Raw genomic sequence first — 19,131 nt, forward strand, 5'->3', positions numbered from 1 at the left:
CATCACTCAAAATTAAGTAAGTTAGTAAACTGGTACTCAACTCATTCAATCCCAGAGGACGATATTTTGTTACTACAATTACGATTGGTACACTTGCCAAACGTACATCAATAAGTGGATATTGTTTTACATTTTCTCACATTTTAACCCTTGAAAAGGATATTTCCTCGGTTATACAAATAATCGAAGCAATAACATACTTGTGGCCTTGATTATTATAATAATTGCTGTCTAAATCCTTCAGAAAGGGGGTAAGTGACGGCACGAGCGAGAGAGGCAACAAGCAACGATGAGAGACAGAGTGAGATAGGAAACAAGCTTTAACGAGAAACCCTCCACGAATGTGGTTGCGACGAATTTTATTGTCACCTAATTTCTGTTGCAGTATTGTGTGTTTTTTGTTTTAGTTGTTTATGCGAGGTACTGTTGGCCCAGAAGAATTGCTTTTCGATTCAGAAATTGAACGCACTGCTAGAAGAAATAGAAGTAGTGCAAGAAGAAGAAAGAGAGAAAGAAGACAAGAACAAAGATTAATTGAACAAGGAAAGGAGACATCAACAATGGCAGACCAAGAACCTGTTAGAAAGACTCTTCGTGACTATTCAATGCCAAATCCTAATAGCTATCAAGGGAGCATTGTGAGACCTCCTATTCAAGCTAACAATTTCGAAATCAAGCCTGCATTGTTGCAAGTCATTCAACAGAATCAATTTGGAGGTACAAATTCAGAAGATCCTAATTCTCACCTGGAGAATTTTCTGGCAATCTGTGATACTTTGAAGTATAATGGAGTTTCAGATGATGCAATTCGTTTGAGGCTTTTTCCGTTTTCACTACGGGATAAAGCTAAAAGCTGGCTTCAATCACTACCTCAAGGAAGTATTTCTACATGGGAGGATATGGCTACAAAATTTGTAACCAAATACTTCCCTCCTTCCAAATCAGCAAAAATGAGGAATGAGATCACCTCCTTCGTGCAGCAAGACCATGAATCCTTATATGAGGCGTGGGAAAGGTACAAGGAGCTAATGAGGAAGTGTCCACATCATGCTTTACCTGAATGGTTGCAAGTGCAGACTTTCTATAATGGTCTTTCACCCACTTTTAAGGCAATGTTGGATGCAGCAAGTGAAGGATCATTCAATCTCAAAACACCAGAAGAAGCTTTGGAGACTCTTGAGCTAATGGCAAACAACACAGTGAATATGCAGTTTGATCGTCAAAATAGAAAAGCTGGAGTGTTGGAGGTTAATACTTTGGATGCTATCCTATCCCAAAACAAGTTGTTAACACAACAGATCACTGATTTGACTCAGAAGTTGGGAAATATGCAAGCAAATAATGTTAATACAATATCTCCAGTGTGTGACTTTTGTGGAGGAATGCATCAGAATGGTGAATGTCAGGCCAATCAACAAGAGGCACAAGTGAATGTAGTGGGACAACAACAGAATCAGTTTTCTACCAACTTTAATGCAAATTGGAGACCCCAACAAACGAGACCTTGGAGTAATCCAATCCAATCTAACCCGCCAAGGCCTCCATATCAATATCAAGCTCAACCCAGCAATCAAGGGAACAAGATGTCTACGTTGGAAAATGCATTAGAGAAGTTAACAATGCAAACTTCTACCTTTGTGGACCAGACTTCAAATTTCATGAATGAGACTAGGACTAATTTTAAGAACCAGGAAGCTTCAATCAGAAATTTGGAGAACCAGATTGGTCAGCTTTCAAGACAACTCTCTGAGAGATCTCCTGGCACATTCCCTAGTGACACTATACCAAACCCAAGGGAACAATGCAAGGCAATTCAATTGAGGAGTGGAAGAGTGTTAGAGAATGAAAAAAAGAGTGAGATGGAGAGAAAGAAAAAGAAAAGAGTTGATGAAATAGTAGAAGAAAGTGCTGAAAAAGAAGTTGAGAGAAAATGTGAGGAGAACGAAGAGGGAGAGAAAAATCAAGAGAGTGAGAAAAAGATGCGTGAGTATGTCCCTACAATTCCATTCCCTCAAAGGTTGAAGAAGCAAGAACAAGCCAAACAATTTGCAAGATTTCTAGATGTTTTTAAGAAGCTCCACGTTAATATTCCATTTGCTGAAGCATTAGAACAAATGCCAAGTTATGCTAAATTTATGAAAGACTTGCTGTCAAAGAAGAGGAAGCTTCAAGATGATGAAACAATTATGCTCACAGAGGAGTGCAGTGCAATAATTCAGCAAAAATTACCTCCAAAGTTGAAAGACCCAGGAAGCTTTGTCATTCCATGTGAGATTGGAAACATCACTGTGGGTAAAGCATTATGTGACCTTGGAGCAAGTATCAATTTGATGCCTTTGTCCATTTTTAAAAGGTTGGGTATTGGTGAAGTAAAGCCCACTATGATAACTTTACAATTGGCAGACCGATCAATGACTTATCCTTATGGAATTGTGGAAGATGTTCTAGTGAAGGTGGATAAATTCATTTTCCCAGCTGATTTTGTGGTTCTTGACATGGAAGAAGATGCTGAAGTCCCAATTATATTGGAAAGACCATTCTTAGCAACAGGAAGAGCATTGATAGATGTAGAACAAGGGCAATTGATGTTAAGAGTGGCAGATGAAAAAGTCACATTTTCTATGACTGAAGCAGTGAAGCACAAACTTGACAGAGAGGACTGTTTCAAAGCTGAAATAATTGAGTCTCTTGTGTTGGAGGAGATAAATTTCCATGTAAAGCAGAATCCATTAGAGAGAACTCTACTGTCAGGAATGGAAGCAAAGGAGTTGAAAAGAGAAATTAATGATGAAGAGGTGGTGAAGTGTGCTCATCAATTGGAAGTGCTGAAGCCAATATTCAATTCCACTAGAGGAATAGAAGATTTACACAAGAGTGAAGATGGAGGAGTAGAAACGTCCAAGGTGGAATTGAAACAACTCCCTTCTCACCTTAAATACATGTTCCTTGATGAGCAAAAGCTGAATCCAGTAATTATGAGCAATGAGCTTTCCTCGACTGAAGAAGATAAACTCTTAAGGGTGCTGAGGGAGTATAAATCTGCCCTTGGGTGGAAAATTGATGATTTGCAAGGTATTAGTCCTACTGTGTGCATGCATAAAATTTATTTGGAAGAGGATTTCAAACCTGTGCGGCAACCACAAAGGAGGCTCAATCCGACTATGAAGGAAGTGGTAAGGAAAGAAGTAATCAAATTGCTAGATGCAGGAATTATCTACCCAATTTCTGATAGTGAGTGGGTAAGTCCTGTTCATGTTGTACCCAAGAAAGGAGGAATGACAGTGGTGATCAATGAAGCCAATGAGCTCATTCCTACAAGAAAAGTCACAGGGTGGCGGATGTGCATAGATTACCGAAGACTGAATCAAGCCACAAGAAAGGACCATTTTCCACTTCCATTCATAGATCAAATGGTGGAGAAATTGGCGGGGCATGCATATTACTGCTTTCTAGATGGGTACTCTGGCTACAACCAAATAGCAGTAGCCCCTGAAGATCAAGAAAAGACAGCATTTACATGTCCCTATGGCGTCTTTGCCTATAGGAGAATGCCATTCAGTCTCTGCAATGCACCTGCAACATTTCAAAGGTGTATGTTTTCCATCTTTTCTGATTTGATTGAAAATTGCATTGAGATCTTTATGGATGACTTTTCTGTATTTGGCTCTTCATTTGATTCTTGCTTAGCTAATTTAACCTTAGTGTTAAAAAGATGCCAAGAAACTAATCTAGTGTTAAATTGGGAAAAATGCCATTTTATGGTAAGAGAAGGAATTGTTCTTGGTCATCACATTTCTGAAAAAGGCATTGAGATTGATAAAGCAAAAGTGGAAGTAATAGAACAATTACCTCCTCCAGTGAATGTAAAAGGAGTAAGAAGTTTCTTAGGTCATGCAGGTTTTTATAGGCGGTTTATCAAAGACTTTTCTAAGATAGTAAAGCCTATGACTAATCTTCTTGAAAAAGAAACCCCTTTTGTGTTTGATGATGCATGCATGCAAGCATTTTTAACTATAAAAGAAAAACTTGTTTCTGCTCCTATAATGACAGCACCTAATTGGTCTTTACCATTTGAATTGATGTGTGATGCAAGTGATTATGCTGTGGGTGCTGTATTAGGACAAAGAAAAGAAAAAGTGTTTCATGTGATATATTATGCAAGTCGAGTGTTAAATGAAGCTCAAAAGAATTATGCCACGACTGAAAAAGAATTGCTTGCAGTAGTGTTTGCATTTGATAAATTTCGATCCTATCTTGTTGGGTCAAAGGTCATTGTTTACACTGATCATGCTGCTTTGAGATATCTATTTGCTAAGCAGGATGCCAAGCCACGACTAATACGTTGGATTCTCTTATTACAAGAGTTTGACTTGGAGATCCGAGATAAACAGGGGAAGCAAAATCTGGTGGCAGATCACCTTTCAAGATTGAAGCTTGAAGAAGGGAATAAGGACATCAAGCCTATTGCAGAGGAGTTTCCAGATGAAAAGTTGATGGCCATTACTTCCTTGCCATGGTTTGCAGATTTTGCTAATTTTAAAGCAGGAGGTATAATTCCAAATGACCTTACTTTTCAGCAAAAGAAAAAATTCATGCATGATGCCAAGAGCTATTTTTGGGATGACCCCTTGTTGTTCAAAAGATGTGGAGATGGTATGATCAGAAGATGTGTTCCTGAAAATGAATTTGAGAACATCCTTTGGCATTGTCATGGGTCAAATTATGGGGGGCATTTTTCAGTTGAGAGAACAGCTTCTAAAGTGTTGCAAAGTGGCTTTTATTGGCCTACCCTTTTTAAAGATGCCCATAGTTTTGTGAAACACTGTGATAGATGTCAAAGAGTTGGCAATATTTCCAAGCGACATGAGATGCCCATGAACAACATACTTGAAGTGGAGATTTTTGATGTTTGGGGAATAGATTTTATGGGGCCCTTTCCACGCTCTTTCTCAAACCAATACATTTTGGTTGTTGTGGACTATGTATCTAAGTGGGTAGAGGCTGCTGCGTTACCAACAAATGATGCCAAGGTGGTGATTTCTTTCATCAAGAAACAAATTTTTTCCAGATTTGGGGTACCAAGAGCAATCATTAGTGATGGGGGCTTACATTTCCATAACAAGCAATTTGCATCACTTTTGGGCAAATATGGTGTGAGACACAAAATAGCTACCCCTTATCATCCCCAAACCAGTGGACAAGTGGAAGTTTCTAATAGGGAGTTGAAAAGAATTTTGGAAAAAATTGTAAGCTCATCTAGGAAAGATTGGTCAAGGAAACTAGATGATGTACTTTGGGCTTATCGAACAGCTTTTAAAACTCCAATTGGAATGTCACCATATCAGTTGGTGTATGGAAAATCTTGTCATTTACCGGTGGAACTTGAGCATAAAGCATTTTGGGCCATTAAATTGCTAAATTTTGATTTGAAGACTGCAGGTGAGAAAAGGCTGCTTCAATTGGATGAGCTAGATGAATTTAGATTGCAAGCTTATGAGAATGCCCAGATTTATAAGGAAAGGACAAAAAAATGGCATGATAAAAAAATTGTGCTGAGAGAGTTTACCCCAGGGCAACAAGTTCTATTGTATAATTCCAGACTTAAATTGTTCCCTGGAAAACTCAAATCTAGGTGGTCAGGTCCATTTGTGGTTCAAAAAGTTCTTCCCTTTGGAACAATTGAAATCTCTGACCTTCATGCTGAGAGGAGCTTTAAAGTAAATGGTCAAAGGTTAAAGTTGTATTTGGGAGGGAATTATGACAAAAATAGGTCTACTGTTTCATTCACAGCATCACATGGTGCTGCCAAAACTGGAGGTCCTTAGTTCTTCTTATTTAAAAAAAAAAAAAAAAAAAAAAAAAAAAAAAAAAACTGAAGAAGAAGTGCATAAAGGGGCTGAAGATAGTGTACCTCATTCGAACCCATCTGCAAAAAGTGAAAAACCCTAAATTTTTTAGGATTTTCCTCCAGCCAAATTCCGGCAGCAAATCCGCCACCGGCACGATGACACGCCAACGCCGCCAACCACCGCAGCCCATCGTGCCTGCAATGCGGCGACCCACTGTGCCACTGCGACGTTCAATGCGGACGAAGACGATAGCACCGCCAAAATTCCCCTCCTCATGATCCAGAACCGTCATCTCACATACCTCCAGTTCCTCGGCCTTCTACGACTGACACTCTTGCTCATATCTAGCAGTCCCTTACTGAACTCAAAGCACAACAAATCCTACATTATCAGGAGTTCATCCAATTTAGGGACAATCAAATTCTTCATCAGCAGAAAGTGGAACAACTCTTACAAGAAGTTCTCACCAAGCTCAACTCTAGTCATCATTAATCTTGTGAGTTCTAACCCCCTGTATATTTTTTTTACTTTCCATATATTGGGGACTTTGTAAATATGTAGGCTTAGGGTGTTTGTATGTATGACATCTTCCATTTTGCATTTGCATGTGCATTTAACGTTTATATGGAAATGTATCATTTTAGCTTTGCGTTCTATGTTTTGAACAATGATATTTTCTAAGCACATTGTGAATAGATTGCTGATTGCTTGTTGGGAAACTTCACACACTACACAGTGAGATTTGACACTAAGATACTAATGGAAGATAATATTTGGGGAAAAGATAGAAAATATTTTCTGTTAGGTTTCTATGGTGACACTCACTGCACTTGGTTACTGGAGAATTGTCTGTCCAATTTTAAATACAAACTAAAAAAAAAAACAAAACAAAAAAAAAAAACCAAAACAAAAATATTGAGTGAATAATTTGACACCCCTTTGAGACTATATGTTACTGGGGAAGAGACACTCCTTTGAGACTGAGTGTGGCAAGTAAAAGACAAAATGAGTGGAAGATCCATGCTTAGTTGGCAGGTAAGTGTTTTCTAAGTGAGGAACCTAATAGTAAATCTTTTTCAAGACACTAAAATGTCCAATATTATCTGCCTTAATGTCTTGTGTCATACCTCAATTCAGTAATTGCACTTAGGGTCCCAATCAGTTAGTCATTATGCTTGAAATTTTGTGAAGTATGGGCTTGAGGAATATCATTGTTTGAACTGAACTTGAAATGAGATGGTATGTTTCCCTTTAGGTTTTATATCATTCTGCGTGCATAATCATTCTGTGTTAGTTGCATTCTCTTTGCTTGAGGACAAGCAAACGTCTAAGCATGGGGTATTTTGATGTGTGAGTAAATGTAATTGCATTCATGTCTTAGTTTAGGTCATTTGCATGCATAATTGCATTCATTGAAGGATTTAGTCATGGATTATCTTTGTTTCGGATCATACATTGGCATTTTGTGTTTTTATTGTAGATTGATGATTCTAAGTGCCAAAATCACAATTTGGGAAGAATTGATGTACAAGATACCAAGATGAAACCAGAGAGTTCAACAACCAAGCTGTGAACAGTCTCACAACCTGTGGATGTTGCTTCTAAATGGAGTTGCAAAACAGAAAGTTCAACAACTGTGCTGTGAAAGTTCCCACAACCTGTGGAGTAATCTGTGGATTCACGTAAAAAAACAGAATTAAAGCAGAGAAGAACACAGGCAGAGTGGGGAGTTTTCCATGGGCTGTGAAAGTTTCCAGGAGCAGTTATTGATCTTTTTTATGACTGATTTAAAGAGATTAAATTAAAGGAAAATTGGAGGAAGTTAGGGAAAAGGAAAACCACTCTCCTAAAAAGGAGGAATTGGTGGAAATGATGGGGGAGGAATGAAAACACGTGGAAGGGGGAGACAAATAGGGATTCACGTACAACAAAGGGGCTCTTCTTCTTCATCTTCTTTTTGGAACTTTTTGCGGAACTTTTTGGCTTTTTGATTTTTCTTTTCCATTATGCAGAACTAAATTTCCTTTTGTTAGTAGATTGATGTAGTGCTTTGGATTATATTTTCTGAACCTTTTTCAATTGATGTTAAGTTCATTTTAATTATCCCAGTGTTCTATTTATGTTTTAATGTCTATTCTATGAGCAGTTTCACAGTTGGGAGATTGGGAATTGCTTGCGTTTATAAATAGAACATATTAGATACTGTCACAATTGGGAAATTGGGCAGGACTAGTTAGTTTGAATTGAGATATGATTGTTTTTCATGATCTTGTTGAATTTGTAATTGGCCTAAGGGATTGGGGATTCAAATTCAAGGGATACGTTTGCCTACTAAGGGATTAGGGGTAAACAAGCTCTAAATAAACTCAAGGGGATAATTATAATTTACACATCGATTGAAAAGGGGAGGAAATTATATGAAAAGGTATGAAATCAATTCTCTAACATTGTTTATATCATTTGAATTTCCATCACTTGTTTATGTTCATCATTTCACTGGATAAATTTCATCACTCAAAATTAAGTAAGTTAGTAAACTGGTACTCAACTCATTCAATCCCAGAGGACGATATTTTGTTACTACGATTACGATTGGTACACTTGCCAAACGTACATCAATAAGTGGATATTGTTTTACATTTTCTCACATTTTAACCCTTGAAAAGGATATTTCCTCGGTTATACAAATAATCGAAGCAATAACATACTTGTGGCCTTGATTATTATAATAATTGCTGTCTAAATCCTTCAGAAAGGGGGTAAGTGACGGCACGAGCGAGAGAGGCAACAAGCAACGATGAGAGACAGAGTGAGATAGGAAACAAGCTTTAACGAGAAACCCTCCACGAATGTGGTTGCGACGATAGCGAGAGATGCTCCAAAAAATGGATCACAAGAGAGGCTCCACTAGTGGATCACAAACAACGAAAAGGGAAAATTCAAAGCACTTGAAAACCATAATATAAACAACAAGAACACTAGAAACCAAAAAAAAAATAGTGAGAACAAAGGAGAAAATGAAGTGAAAAAAAGCTTTAAGATGTTGTCATGGAGTAAGGTTGAAATGTAGAAGACGAAGCGTGAAAAGATAAGTGTGAAATATATAAGCAATGTGAATATGAAAATTTTGTTCTTAGTCTTAATTGATGTAGTATGTGTTTTTTTAATTTGAAAACATACTACATTAGTTTCCTAAACTAATTGATGTAGTATATTTAATATATAACATTAGTTCACAAGACAACTGATGTAATATCCTTTTATTACATCAGTTCAAGAATCAACTAATGTAAATATGTATTTGTAATTATAATTATATCATTGTGTTTTTATTTCACATCGATTTTTTTTTAAACTGACGTGAAATGTGGTCATAATTTATATGTTTTGCATTACTGATGACTCAAATAAAGAATAAAAAGTTGATGAAAATTATAATTGGACAAAATTAGTATATCTTATTTTAGGATGGACTTTGATTTAAAAAAAAATGAAATGATTTCTCAGAAAAAAAAGTAAAATTGAAATGAATACTTTTAAAGAATTGATGATTTAATACAAAAGAATTCAAATAATAATTTTTCTATTTATAAGTCTTATAATAATGTATTCTATAAAATAGTAATTTTATTCCTGTCTATCTTTTAATCCTTATAATTATAAATAAATGACAGGATTACGAATAATCCAATAGAATTATGTTTGGAGCAAACTCATTTTTTTATTTTACATATAAACATACATTGAAAGAACGCGTGGATACTATATCGTGAGAATTGGGTGTTATAAATAAAAAGAATTAAATTATATTTAAATAGTTGTCAAAAGGAAAACGTTCATGAATTTTGCTAATTATAGGAATCATGGGATGGACATCCTGGTTACCTAGTCATGGTAGGTTGGAATTGCGCAAACGTAGCGCCACATCAGATGTAGATGAAGTTGTCCGCAAAGCATCCCATCTTTAAACACGTCTTTATTTCATTTTCTTACACCGAATTTAATACAGAACAAATGTTATATGTAAATTTTAGTCGTGTTTGTATTTTTATTGTCTTTCAATTAGAATTGCAAAACAATTTCCCCATAGTGAAAGCGTAAAATAGTTTATAATATTTTTGTGAAAATTATTATAACAAATTTATTAACTTTTATATTAATTATTTTTCATAATTTCTCAATTAAAAATAAATTTTGAAAATTATTTAGTAAAACCAACAAACTAGAGACTATTAATTTATGAGATGAGATTGTTTGATCCACGTAAAAGATATAATATTCAAATCAATGTAATAAGCATTTTATTCCACAATATGAAAATTATACACAATAATTTGTAAATAGAAAAAACAAGAAAAAATTAAGTAATAAAATTTTTAATATTCACTACATAAATTGAATTAAATAAAATAGTTTACTCAAATAAAAAAACATATAAAACTTTTAAAAAATTAAATATAAATTTGTAATACTAATTTAATTATTTTAAAAAAATAAAATTATAATATATGGTAATATACTTTTTAAAACATAATTTTTATTTATATAATAAAACTTGTACAATTATATAATTATATTCCATTTTATCACAAATAATATAGACTTCGTTTAAAATAATTAATTAATTATTAATTTTCTACCGTTTTAATGTATTATGAAATAATAGAGCTTTCAAAACGAGTAATCAGGCCCGACCCAACCTGACCCACCACGGGTTGGCCACTAGTGAGTCAACCCAACTCGGCTCATTTATTAGCGAACCGAAAAAATTTAAACCCGACCTGACCCACCACGGGTTAGTGGGTTAAACGGGTTGACTCATTGGTTCACTTAATTTTTTTTCATCCTCTTCTTCTGAGATTCTTATAACATGTTACTTTAATCGATCAAATTGAAACAGTAATAATTTAACCAATTGATATAAAAGAAAATGAAACAAAAGAACTCTATTGTTATATATTCTAAGCTATCAAGCATAAAATTTTTCCAATTTAGTTTAATGAGACATACATAACCATTTAATCAATAAACTACATATAACCGTTAACAAAGATATATAGCAGACAACAACACAACGCAGCATGATAAGCTCTACTGCAAAGTAAAGGTTGTGCGTTTTGAATAATTAATTTAATTAATTTGATTTTAATAAAAATAATAGGATTTGAATAATTAATTGAATTAATTTTATTTCAATAAAAAAAAATAGGTAGGATGGTGAGCCAACCCGACTCACCACAGGTTCAACTCGGGTGAGCCGAGTTTTTAGCGAGCTGGGTCAAAATTGGCTCGCATCAAAATTTTCATATTTTTTTTCAACTCAACCCGGCTCAAATCCGTGGTGAGCCAACGAGTTTCAACCTATTTTGACGACACTATGAAATAGTTATGAGACATTATTACTCTATCAGAAATGAGAACATTAAAAAAGAAAAATAAACATATCGTTTTATTATTATGAGTTGGAAATAATAATAAAAATGAGTGAGTTGAGTTGATGTTTTATTAATATTCTCATGTGAATTTCATGGAAAAACTCATCATACATATCTTTTAGTTTAAATTAAATTAATCCAATCCTCCATCAAGTAATGTTTCCATTAAATAAATAAATAAATATGTTATATACATAATAGCTATGGATATTTATAAAATAAAATATGTTTTCTGTTATCATTAGTCAAATAAGTAATTGTATTATTTGTATCAAGACACTGAATTAATGATCTTGTTTTATGTGAAAGATAAGAATAAATGTTATTTTAAGGACATTAAAAATGAATTAAAAGGTGTTTAATGAGAGAAGAGGAAGAGTGTTGGCTAGTGCGGATAGGAGGAGCAGAGGATAACTATCTCTACTCTCATGGACCTAATATCTCTCCAATTCCTCCATTATTAAATTTACAAAATTTAGAAAATATAGAAAATTTACTTTTTCGCCACTTGACCGCTGAAGCCGTGCCGTGGCTAGGGATAGGATCTAACCATGGTTATCCTAAACCATGGTTACTCACTCAAGTACGGTCAAGATATGGTGCCACTGAAGCCTATAAAACGCCCATCTCATCCTTGTAAATTTCCCATCCCATTCCCAACAACTTCTGCCCTGACTCTCACAAAAAGTTGCACTTCATTGTCCTTCTGTTCTAGCTTTCCTCGTTTACGTATAGCCAACCTCCAAACCTCTGGTACTCTTTTCTTTCTCTGTTTCGATCACCTTCTTATTCAATGTTCCTTTGCTTTTCATCTTTCATCTTCAACCCTACGTGCATGTCTGTCTCAGGCTTTACTGTGCCTTATTTTTATCTTGTTCCTAATTTCCTTTAATTTTTCCATTGACAAAAGCTTAAGATGGCATCCAACGGGAATGGCAGCGTTGCAAATGGTAACGGGACAGCTAAGAACGGATTGGCCAAGATTCAGACACACAAGAAGCATAACGGGATTTGTCACGACGACAGCGTTCCCACCGTGAAGGCGCAGACTATTGACGAGCTTCACTCGCTGCAGAGGAAGAGGTCTGCACCCACCACACCCGTTACGGGGTCTCAGGCTCCCTTCGCTACCCTTTCGGAGGAAGATCGTCATAAGCAGCAACTCCAGTCCATCAGGTATATATAAGACTTTTCTTCCCACATTTACAACGTTTGTGGTGTCCGAAAATAAGGAAGACGAAACAAGAAAAAAAGACCGTTTCGCTTCTTCTTTTTTTCATATCTATCTGCACACAATATTCTTACGTGTATTTCCTACTAAGCAACTATTAACTTTAAAAAAAAAAAAAAAACTGATGCAGTTTAACAAGGACTTTTTGAATTGGAGCATCACTTTAACAAATTATTTGAGTGAAACTCGTACAAAATATCTATGAAGCCGCGTCTAATAAATAAATTAATTACAAGATTTATTATTTTTGTAAAATTTTATAATATATATTTTCATCCATTTCTCTATATTATATTTTATTTTTCTTAGTGACGAAATTTGTTTCCGAAGTAAATCTTCTTTATTATTTATATTTATAATTAAAATATTGTGGAGAAACAAACAGTGAAGAACATGGCCCGGCGGAAAATCTGTTTTAAGACAGAATTTGAATAAATGCGAGGAGAAAGGTTGTGGGACCCGGTTGTTACGTGTAACATAAAGCCTTGACTAAGAAAGTAAGGTGAATCAGACGGTGGCCAGGAGTTTGATGATTTATTCAATTGAGTTTATTTGAGTGGGACCGATCTAAGTGCGGTGGCGAGCACTTGAGTTTTACATTGTGTGTATATGTGAAATTAAAATTAAAACTGTGAATGATGTTCTGATCTGTTGTTGAAACAGTGCATCTCTGGCGTCACTGACCAGAGAAACGGGACCGCAACTGGTGAAGGGAGACCCAGCTAGGAAGGCAGATACCAAGGTTACTCACGTGCACCATCATGTCACTCCCACCATTGCTGTCAGCGACAGTGCTCTGAAATTCACCCATGTCCTCTACAATCTCTCCCCTGCTGGTACTTCCTCTTCTCGATGAACCTTTATATACCGATGCTTTTTACGATGATGAGACTTTTCTCCCTTTTTGACATTATCATTAAGGCCACGTAGTCCCCTTCCTATGTTACTTACACCGGACATAGTCGTGTTCCTCTTTTCAATTATCACTTTTGATCGATGTCACTCTTACCCTGATAGCTACATGCTTTATCATCAATTTTGTACTTGCGTTGTACGGGAAAAAATAAGTTCAAATTAGAACAACACCGTCGATGATGTTTTTGAACTAGTCAAGCCAACCCTAACGTTTTATTGTATATTCATTTTTTTCGTTATTTAGATAATTAAGTTTTAATAAATTTGATTAGTAAAATTGGTGAGGGCATATATGTACCAGATAAAAAAACTATGGTCAATCTGCCTTCAAATACTAATTATTCCCAATACTGCCGGCAACTTTTATTTAACTTAATTTAATCAATTAAAAAGTCCAATGCTTTTGTGGCCGACAAAATTTTGAAGAATTTCCTAATGATAGGAACGTTGAGCGCACTCTTCATGCTATAGACGTGACAAAATCCCATGAATATCTTGTTTAATAGAAATTTATCTGACTAAAGTTTTCATGATAATTAATTCATAGAAGTTTGTAAACAGTGTTTGGTTTATTCAACGCGGTTTGGTTTTTCGGTGCAGAACTTTACGAGCAAGCGATCAAGTATGAGAAAGGATCATTCATCACTGCCACGGGGGCATTGGCAACACTTTCAGGGGCCAAAACAGGTCGCTCTCCGAGGGACAAGCGCGTCGTCAAGGACGATCTGACTGAGAATGAGCTTTGGTGGGGAAAGTGAGTGCTAAGTTTAAACAGCTACCAATTTATGTGGAATTATATTTGCGGCTTATAAATCTCTGTCACGTTCTATTTTTTGTTATGTTTTCTTTGTCTTTATGACACACGAAATTGCCAAATTTTGCATTCTACAGGGGTTCCCCTAACATCGAGATGGACGAGCACACTTTCATGGTGAACAGAGAGAGAGCCGTTGATTACTTGAACTCCTTGGACAAGGTAATTTCTCCTTTCTTTAATTACCATACATACATGACAGATGGGATGGGATGATATGCACACTCACTCAGTGATTAAATTTTATTAGACAAACGTGGTTATGTTTTTTAATTAATATTTTAAAAGAACGGTCCATGGTGATTAGAGAAAACATGGTATATCTCATCTTAGCTTTTAAGGTGACGTGGGGATTGGGCTTAGGTTGTCGTTTTGTCCAAGTGGGCGAAAAGTTCGTGTATTCCTTATATAACACGACACTGTTTTCATGTGTTTCTGTCATTTACTTGGAATTGGGTTATTGAATCGTGTTTCCTACTTGCTTAGTTTGGTGGTGATTTTGCATCCTAATTGTTGCATTCAGTCAGAAAATCATTATCCAGCCTCAGGCTTCGTGAACGAATAAGCATATATGCTTTTTCTTTCACCATACAGAGCACCAAAGCCTGTGATGTGAGTGGCATTTCCCTTTTATGGTAGTGAAGAATTGATTACTTCCGTTAGAAAAGCATCCAACTGTTCATTTTACCTCTTATATTATCTCCCCACCACCAGTATATACAATTCGGCTGATTATGGTGTTGATTAGGAAGAAAATAGATTAAGTAACACTGTACAAAAACTTTACTCTTTTGTCAGTACATTTATCATTTGAACTTCCAAAAATAGATCTTTTTTATGATAATTTTGTTTTGAAAGAATAAATATTTACGGTAATTTACTTATCTCAACCTAAAAATTGAATCCCACACGTTACTAATTGAGGCCAGGTTTGTTCGAAATAAACAAAACTTGACTGTCATCCAATTCATGTTTTACACACCAGTTCGGGTCACAAGCTGACTAAATCTACGATCATTCCATGAATTCGAAGATGATGGAGGAGAATTTTTAAGCAATTGTTTAATTCTTTGCTTGAACAATAAAAATACTTTTACAGAATATCATGTGTGATCTTATCTGGATGGAGAATCCAACGAATAAGAATGTATTATTTGGATGTCTAAGTCAATGAAAGATTTGTTGCTTAAAGAAGTGCTATATTCTAAGTAAGTTGGTGATGGACAGGTGTTCGTGAATGACCAATTCTTGAACTGGGACCTGGAGAACAGAATCAAAGTCCGGATTGTCTCTGCGAGAGCTTACCATTCATTGTTCATGCACAACATGTAAGTGAAAATTAAAGAATAATTTAGCATTGCAATTGTTTGTGTGTTCATCCATCCAGAGAAAAGGTATAAGCCCGCCAGATAAGTGCCCTAACGTTGAAAGCCTTAATTTATTGTGATATAATATATACATCCCTGCTGAATGGAGGAAGAGGTTCCCCCCAAGTAGTGTGCATGTGAGTTTAGTATAGTGTACAATTGGATAACTGGGTGGGTGACAGGTGTATCCGTCCCACTCCCGAAGAGCTGGAGAGTTTTGGTACTCCGGACTTCACTATTTACAATGCTGGACAGTTCCCGTGTAACCGTTATACTCACTACATGACATCCTCCACTAGCATAGATCTAAATCTTTCTAGGAAGGAAATGGTCATACTCGGCACACAATACGCCGGGGAAATGAAGAAGGGTCTTTTCAGTGTCATGCATTATCTCATGCCTATGCGTCGAATCCTCTCCCTTCACTCTGGATGCAACATAGGCAAAAATGGGGATGTTGCTCTCTTCTTTGGACTCTCAGGTATAGTATTGCCCCATCAAAGGATGCATCGGTATAATGTGGCTCCACACACCCTACCCTGCCTTCCCTTATTCAGCCCTGCTCAATAATACTCCCCTGCTTCTCTTCTTACATATATTATATACTTGGATCTCTCTTTTACCTTCTTCTGTCTCTTTTTCTAATGGGTCCCTTTTTTATCAATACTCTTTCCTTTAGGTACTGGAAAGACCACTCTTTCTACCGACCATAATAGGTATTTGATCGGTGATGATGAACACTGTTGGGGTGAGAATGGTGTCTCCAACATTGAAGGTGGTTGCTATGCCAAATGCATTGATCTCTCCCGGGAGAAGGAGCCTGATATTTGGAATGCAATCAGGTTTGGCACAGGTATGTATCAATCTCGCACTCACTTTAACTTGTTTAATTTAATCACTCCTAAATATGTAATGCATTTTGACTTTCTTTTCTTTTTCTTCCGATTGATTGGCAGTGTTGGAAAACGTGGTGTTTGATGAGCATGATCGCGATGTTGATTACTCTGACAAATCGGTTACCGGTAAGATATTATCTTTTCTAGAGGTTGACTCCGATTAATTTAAGCTGACAGCAATAGGACTTAGCTGTGCATGGTGTTGCCAATGAAACAGCTGACCTCATACTCGCAAGATGTAATTGAGAAGCAACATCTATTCCTATTATATATAAGACCATGCCATTTCTTAAAATTAACCTCCTCAAACACGGAAGTGATAAGGAAGGAATTGAATAATGAATTGACAAGCATATGACAGATAAACAATTGAACATTAACGTTATTGCTTTAATCAAGCAAGAGGACAAAACTTGATGGGGATCTTTGGGTGCTGCGTCTAGATTTATGTTGTAATCATCCATTACAAGACATCCCTGATGATAATTAATATCATTGCATTACAATTGTTTTGCAGAAAATACTCGTGCTGCTTATCCCATTGAATACATTCCAAATGCAAAGTTACCTTGTGTTGGTCCTCACCCAAAGAATGTCATACTTTTGGCATGTGATGCATTTGGTGTACTACCACCTGTGAGCAAGTTGAACCTGGCCCAGACCATGTACCATTTCATCAGCGGATATACCGCTTTGGTAATGTTTCAAAAAACTACCTATTCCTACCTTACTATTTATTTGTTATTTTGTTTCTTCTGTAATTCTAACCATCTTTTACTTGCAACAACTTCAGGTGGCTGGCACAGAGGACGGTATAAAGGAGCCACAGGCAACTTTCTCGGCCTGTTTTGGTGCAGCATTTATTATGCTACACCCTACAAAATATGCAGCAATGCTTGCTGAAAAGATGCAGAAACATGGTGCCACTGGGTGGCTTGTTAACACTGGTTGGTCTGCTGGCAGGTGTGTAATTATAACATTGAAATTGAATTTCTCTCTGATCCTAAAAGTCTTGCAATTTGTACCCTACGAAATCTAGAACTCACCAGTTTTCGCATATGTCAAACTGCAGCTATGGTCAAGGGAGTCGTATTAAGCTCCAATACACAAGGAAAATCATTGATGCTATTCACTCCGGAAGTCTCCTGAATGCAGAGTACAAGAAGACTGAAATTTTTGGGCTTGAGATCCCCACCGAAGTGGAGGGTGTACCTTCTGAAATCCTGGACCCAGTGAACACAGTTAGTGATCCTAGAGCTATGTACCTTTTTATTCTCTCCTTTGACACGGTCTTTTTCTAACGTTGGAGTCTTTTTTATCGATTGCAGTGGTCAGACAAGAAGGCCTACAAGGAGACGCTACTGAAGTTGGCTGGATTGTTCAAGAAAAATTTTGAAACCTTCACCAGCCACAAGATTGGCAAGGGCAACAACAACCTGACAGAAGAGATTCTCGCCGCAGGTCCAATCTTTTGAGACAATGATGTTTGGATGGGATGTAGGATGGGATGTTAGGATGGTAGAAAAAATGTCGCCTTAGAATAATATGGTAGTTTGGTTGGTTCAGATTAACATTTCATTCAAGTCTTTATAAAGAATGCAGTTTACATTCAAGTCTTCATTTGCAATTTTCTTCATTTTTTCACCTCCTTAAGCTTTTACTCGTCGCCACTAGAATTATAATGCCTACCGGGCCTCGTCAACTTCGATCGATTCTGATGTCAATCATCAATGGCTCAATTTTGGAATCTTAGAATCTAAATGGTTTCGGTTCAAGATCAAAGTAAAAAGAAAAAAATGTTTATATGAAGTATTGAATATTGTTTTAACTAATGTAATAATTTTAGTATTCGTTAGATTATATAATTTTTTTAAATTATTTAAATTTAAATTTTTTTTAACATTATAAATTAAACTGATTGATGTTTTATTGCAAAAAAGTTATATCCCATGAAAATTGTGAAAAAGAAATGCAATATAACAAGTAGTTTAAATTAAGAAATAATATAAATGTAAAATTATGAAAGTAAATGAAAGAAATACAATTTTTTAAATATAAATTAAAGTATTATTAAAAGTTCAATAATAATTTACTTATTTTTTAAAACAATTTAAGATTATAATTACATAATATATTTTTTCCTATAAAACATAACTTTTATTTATATAATAAAACTTGTGTATAATAAAACCATATTAAATATAAATTACGAAAATTAGAATTGTTTTGAACACTAAAAGAAATAGTCTCACGTTAACAAAATAGAAAAAAGACCAAAATACTATTAATCATTGTATTTACTAACTAATTTACCAGTTACCTAACATTTATAATTAATAAATTACCTTATCAACTCAAAACTTTTTAAGTTAAGAATTTATTTTAATTTATAATGTAGAAATTGATTTATCAACTGCTAACTATATAATTTAGTTTTTACAAAATATACTCTCTAATTAATTTTATTTATTTATTTTCCTTAATTGTCCGAAACTTGGAATATAAATGTGACAATTTCTTTTAGCTGGAAATCAAATAAATATAAAGAAATTAGAGAGGTATAATTCACGTTGAAGAAAGATATTCCTCTGGTTGAAGTCTTTTGGATGGTTAACGTGAGTTAT

General features: G+C 35.4%; 2 protein-coding genes and 1 non-coding gene across 3 annotated transcripts; 2 read left to right on the plus strand and 1 right to left on the minus strand.

The window, feature by feature from the left end:
- The first annotated feature begins 289 nt into the window (after positions 1-289).
- LOC108336731 (uncharacterized) lies at positions 290-2,109 on the plus strand. Its single transcript, XM_017573197.2, has 3 exons — positions 290-301; positions 408-1,808; positions 2,104-2,109. The coding sequence occupies exons 1-3, from the start codon at positions 290-292 to the stop codon at positions 2,107-2,109; spliced, it is 1,419 nt and encodes a 472-aa protein (XP_017428686.2).
- On the minus strand, positions 948-1,054 carry LOC128194561 (small nucleolar RNA R71). Its single transcript, XR_008245936.1, has one exon. It is a non-coding gene; the product is annotated as a small nucleolar RNA R71 (small nucleolar RNA).
- A 9,798-nt stretch (positions 2,110-11,907) lies between the features above and the next one.
- LOC108338200 (phosphoenolpyruvate carboxykinase (ATP) 1) lies at positions 11,908-18,120 on the plus strand. Its single transcript, XM_017574949.2, has 13 exons — positions 11,908-12,037; positions 12,195-12,460; positions 13,179-13,351; positions 14,031-14,184; positions 14,322-14,406; positions 15,472-15,572; positions 15,794-16,092; positions 16,291-16,464; positions 16,568-16,633; positions 17,025-17,203; positions 17,301-17,470; positions 17,580-17,748; positions 17,836-18,120. The coding sequence occupies exons 2-13, from the start codon at positions 12,201-12,203 to the stop codon at positions 17,980-17,982; spliced, it is 1,977 nt and encodes a 658-aa protein (XP_017430438.1). The 5' UTR covers positions 11,908-12,037; positions 12,195-12,200; the 3' UTR covers positions 17,983-18,120.
- Positions 18,121-19,131: the final 1,011 nt, after the last annotated feature.

This window comes from Vigna angularis, chromosome 10, assembly GCF_016808095.1.
Source record: "Vigna angularis cultivar LongXiaoDou No.4 chromosome 10, ASM1680809v1, whole genome shotgun sequence".
NCBI lineage: Eukaryota > Viridiplantae > Streptophyta > Magnoliopsida > Fabales > Fabaceae > Vigna > Vigna angularis.

Excerpts from the sequence above, each read along its gene's own strand:
- LOC108338200 (XM_017574949.2), top strand. The coding sequence starts at position 12,201 with ATGGCATCCAACGGGAATGGCAGCGTTGCAAATGGTAACGGGACAGCT. Across the intron at positions 16,093-16,290 it reads TCTCTTCTTTGGACTCTCAG|GTACTGGAAAGACCACTCTT; the intron begins GTATAGTATTGC and ends TCTTTCCTTTAG. Across the intron at positions 17,471-17,579 it reads ACTGGTTGGTCTGCTGGCAG|CTATGGTCAAGGGAGTCGTA; the intron begins GTGTGTAATTAT and ends GTCAAACTGCAG.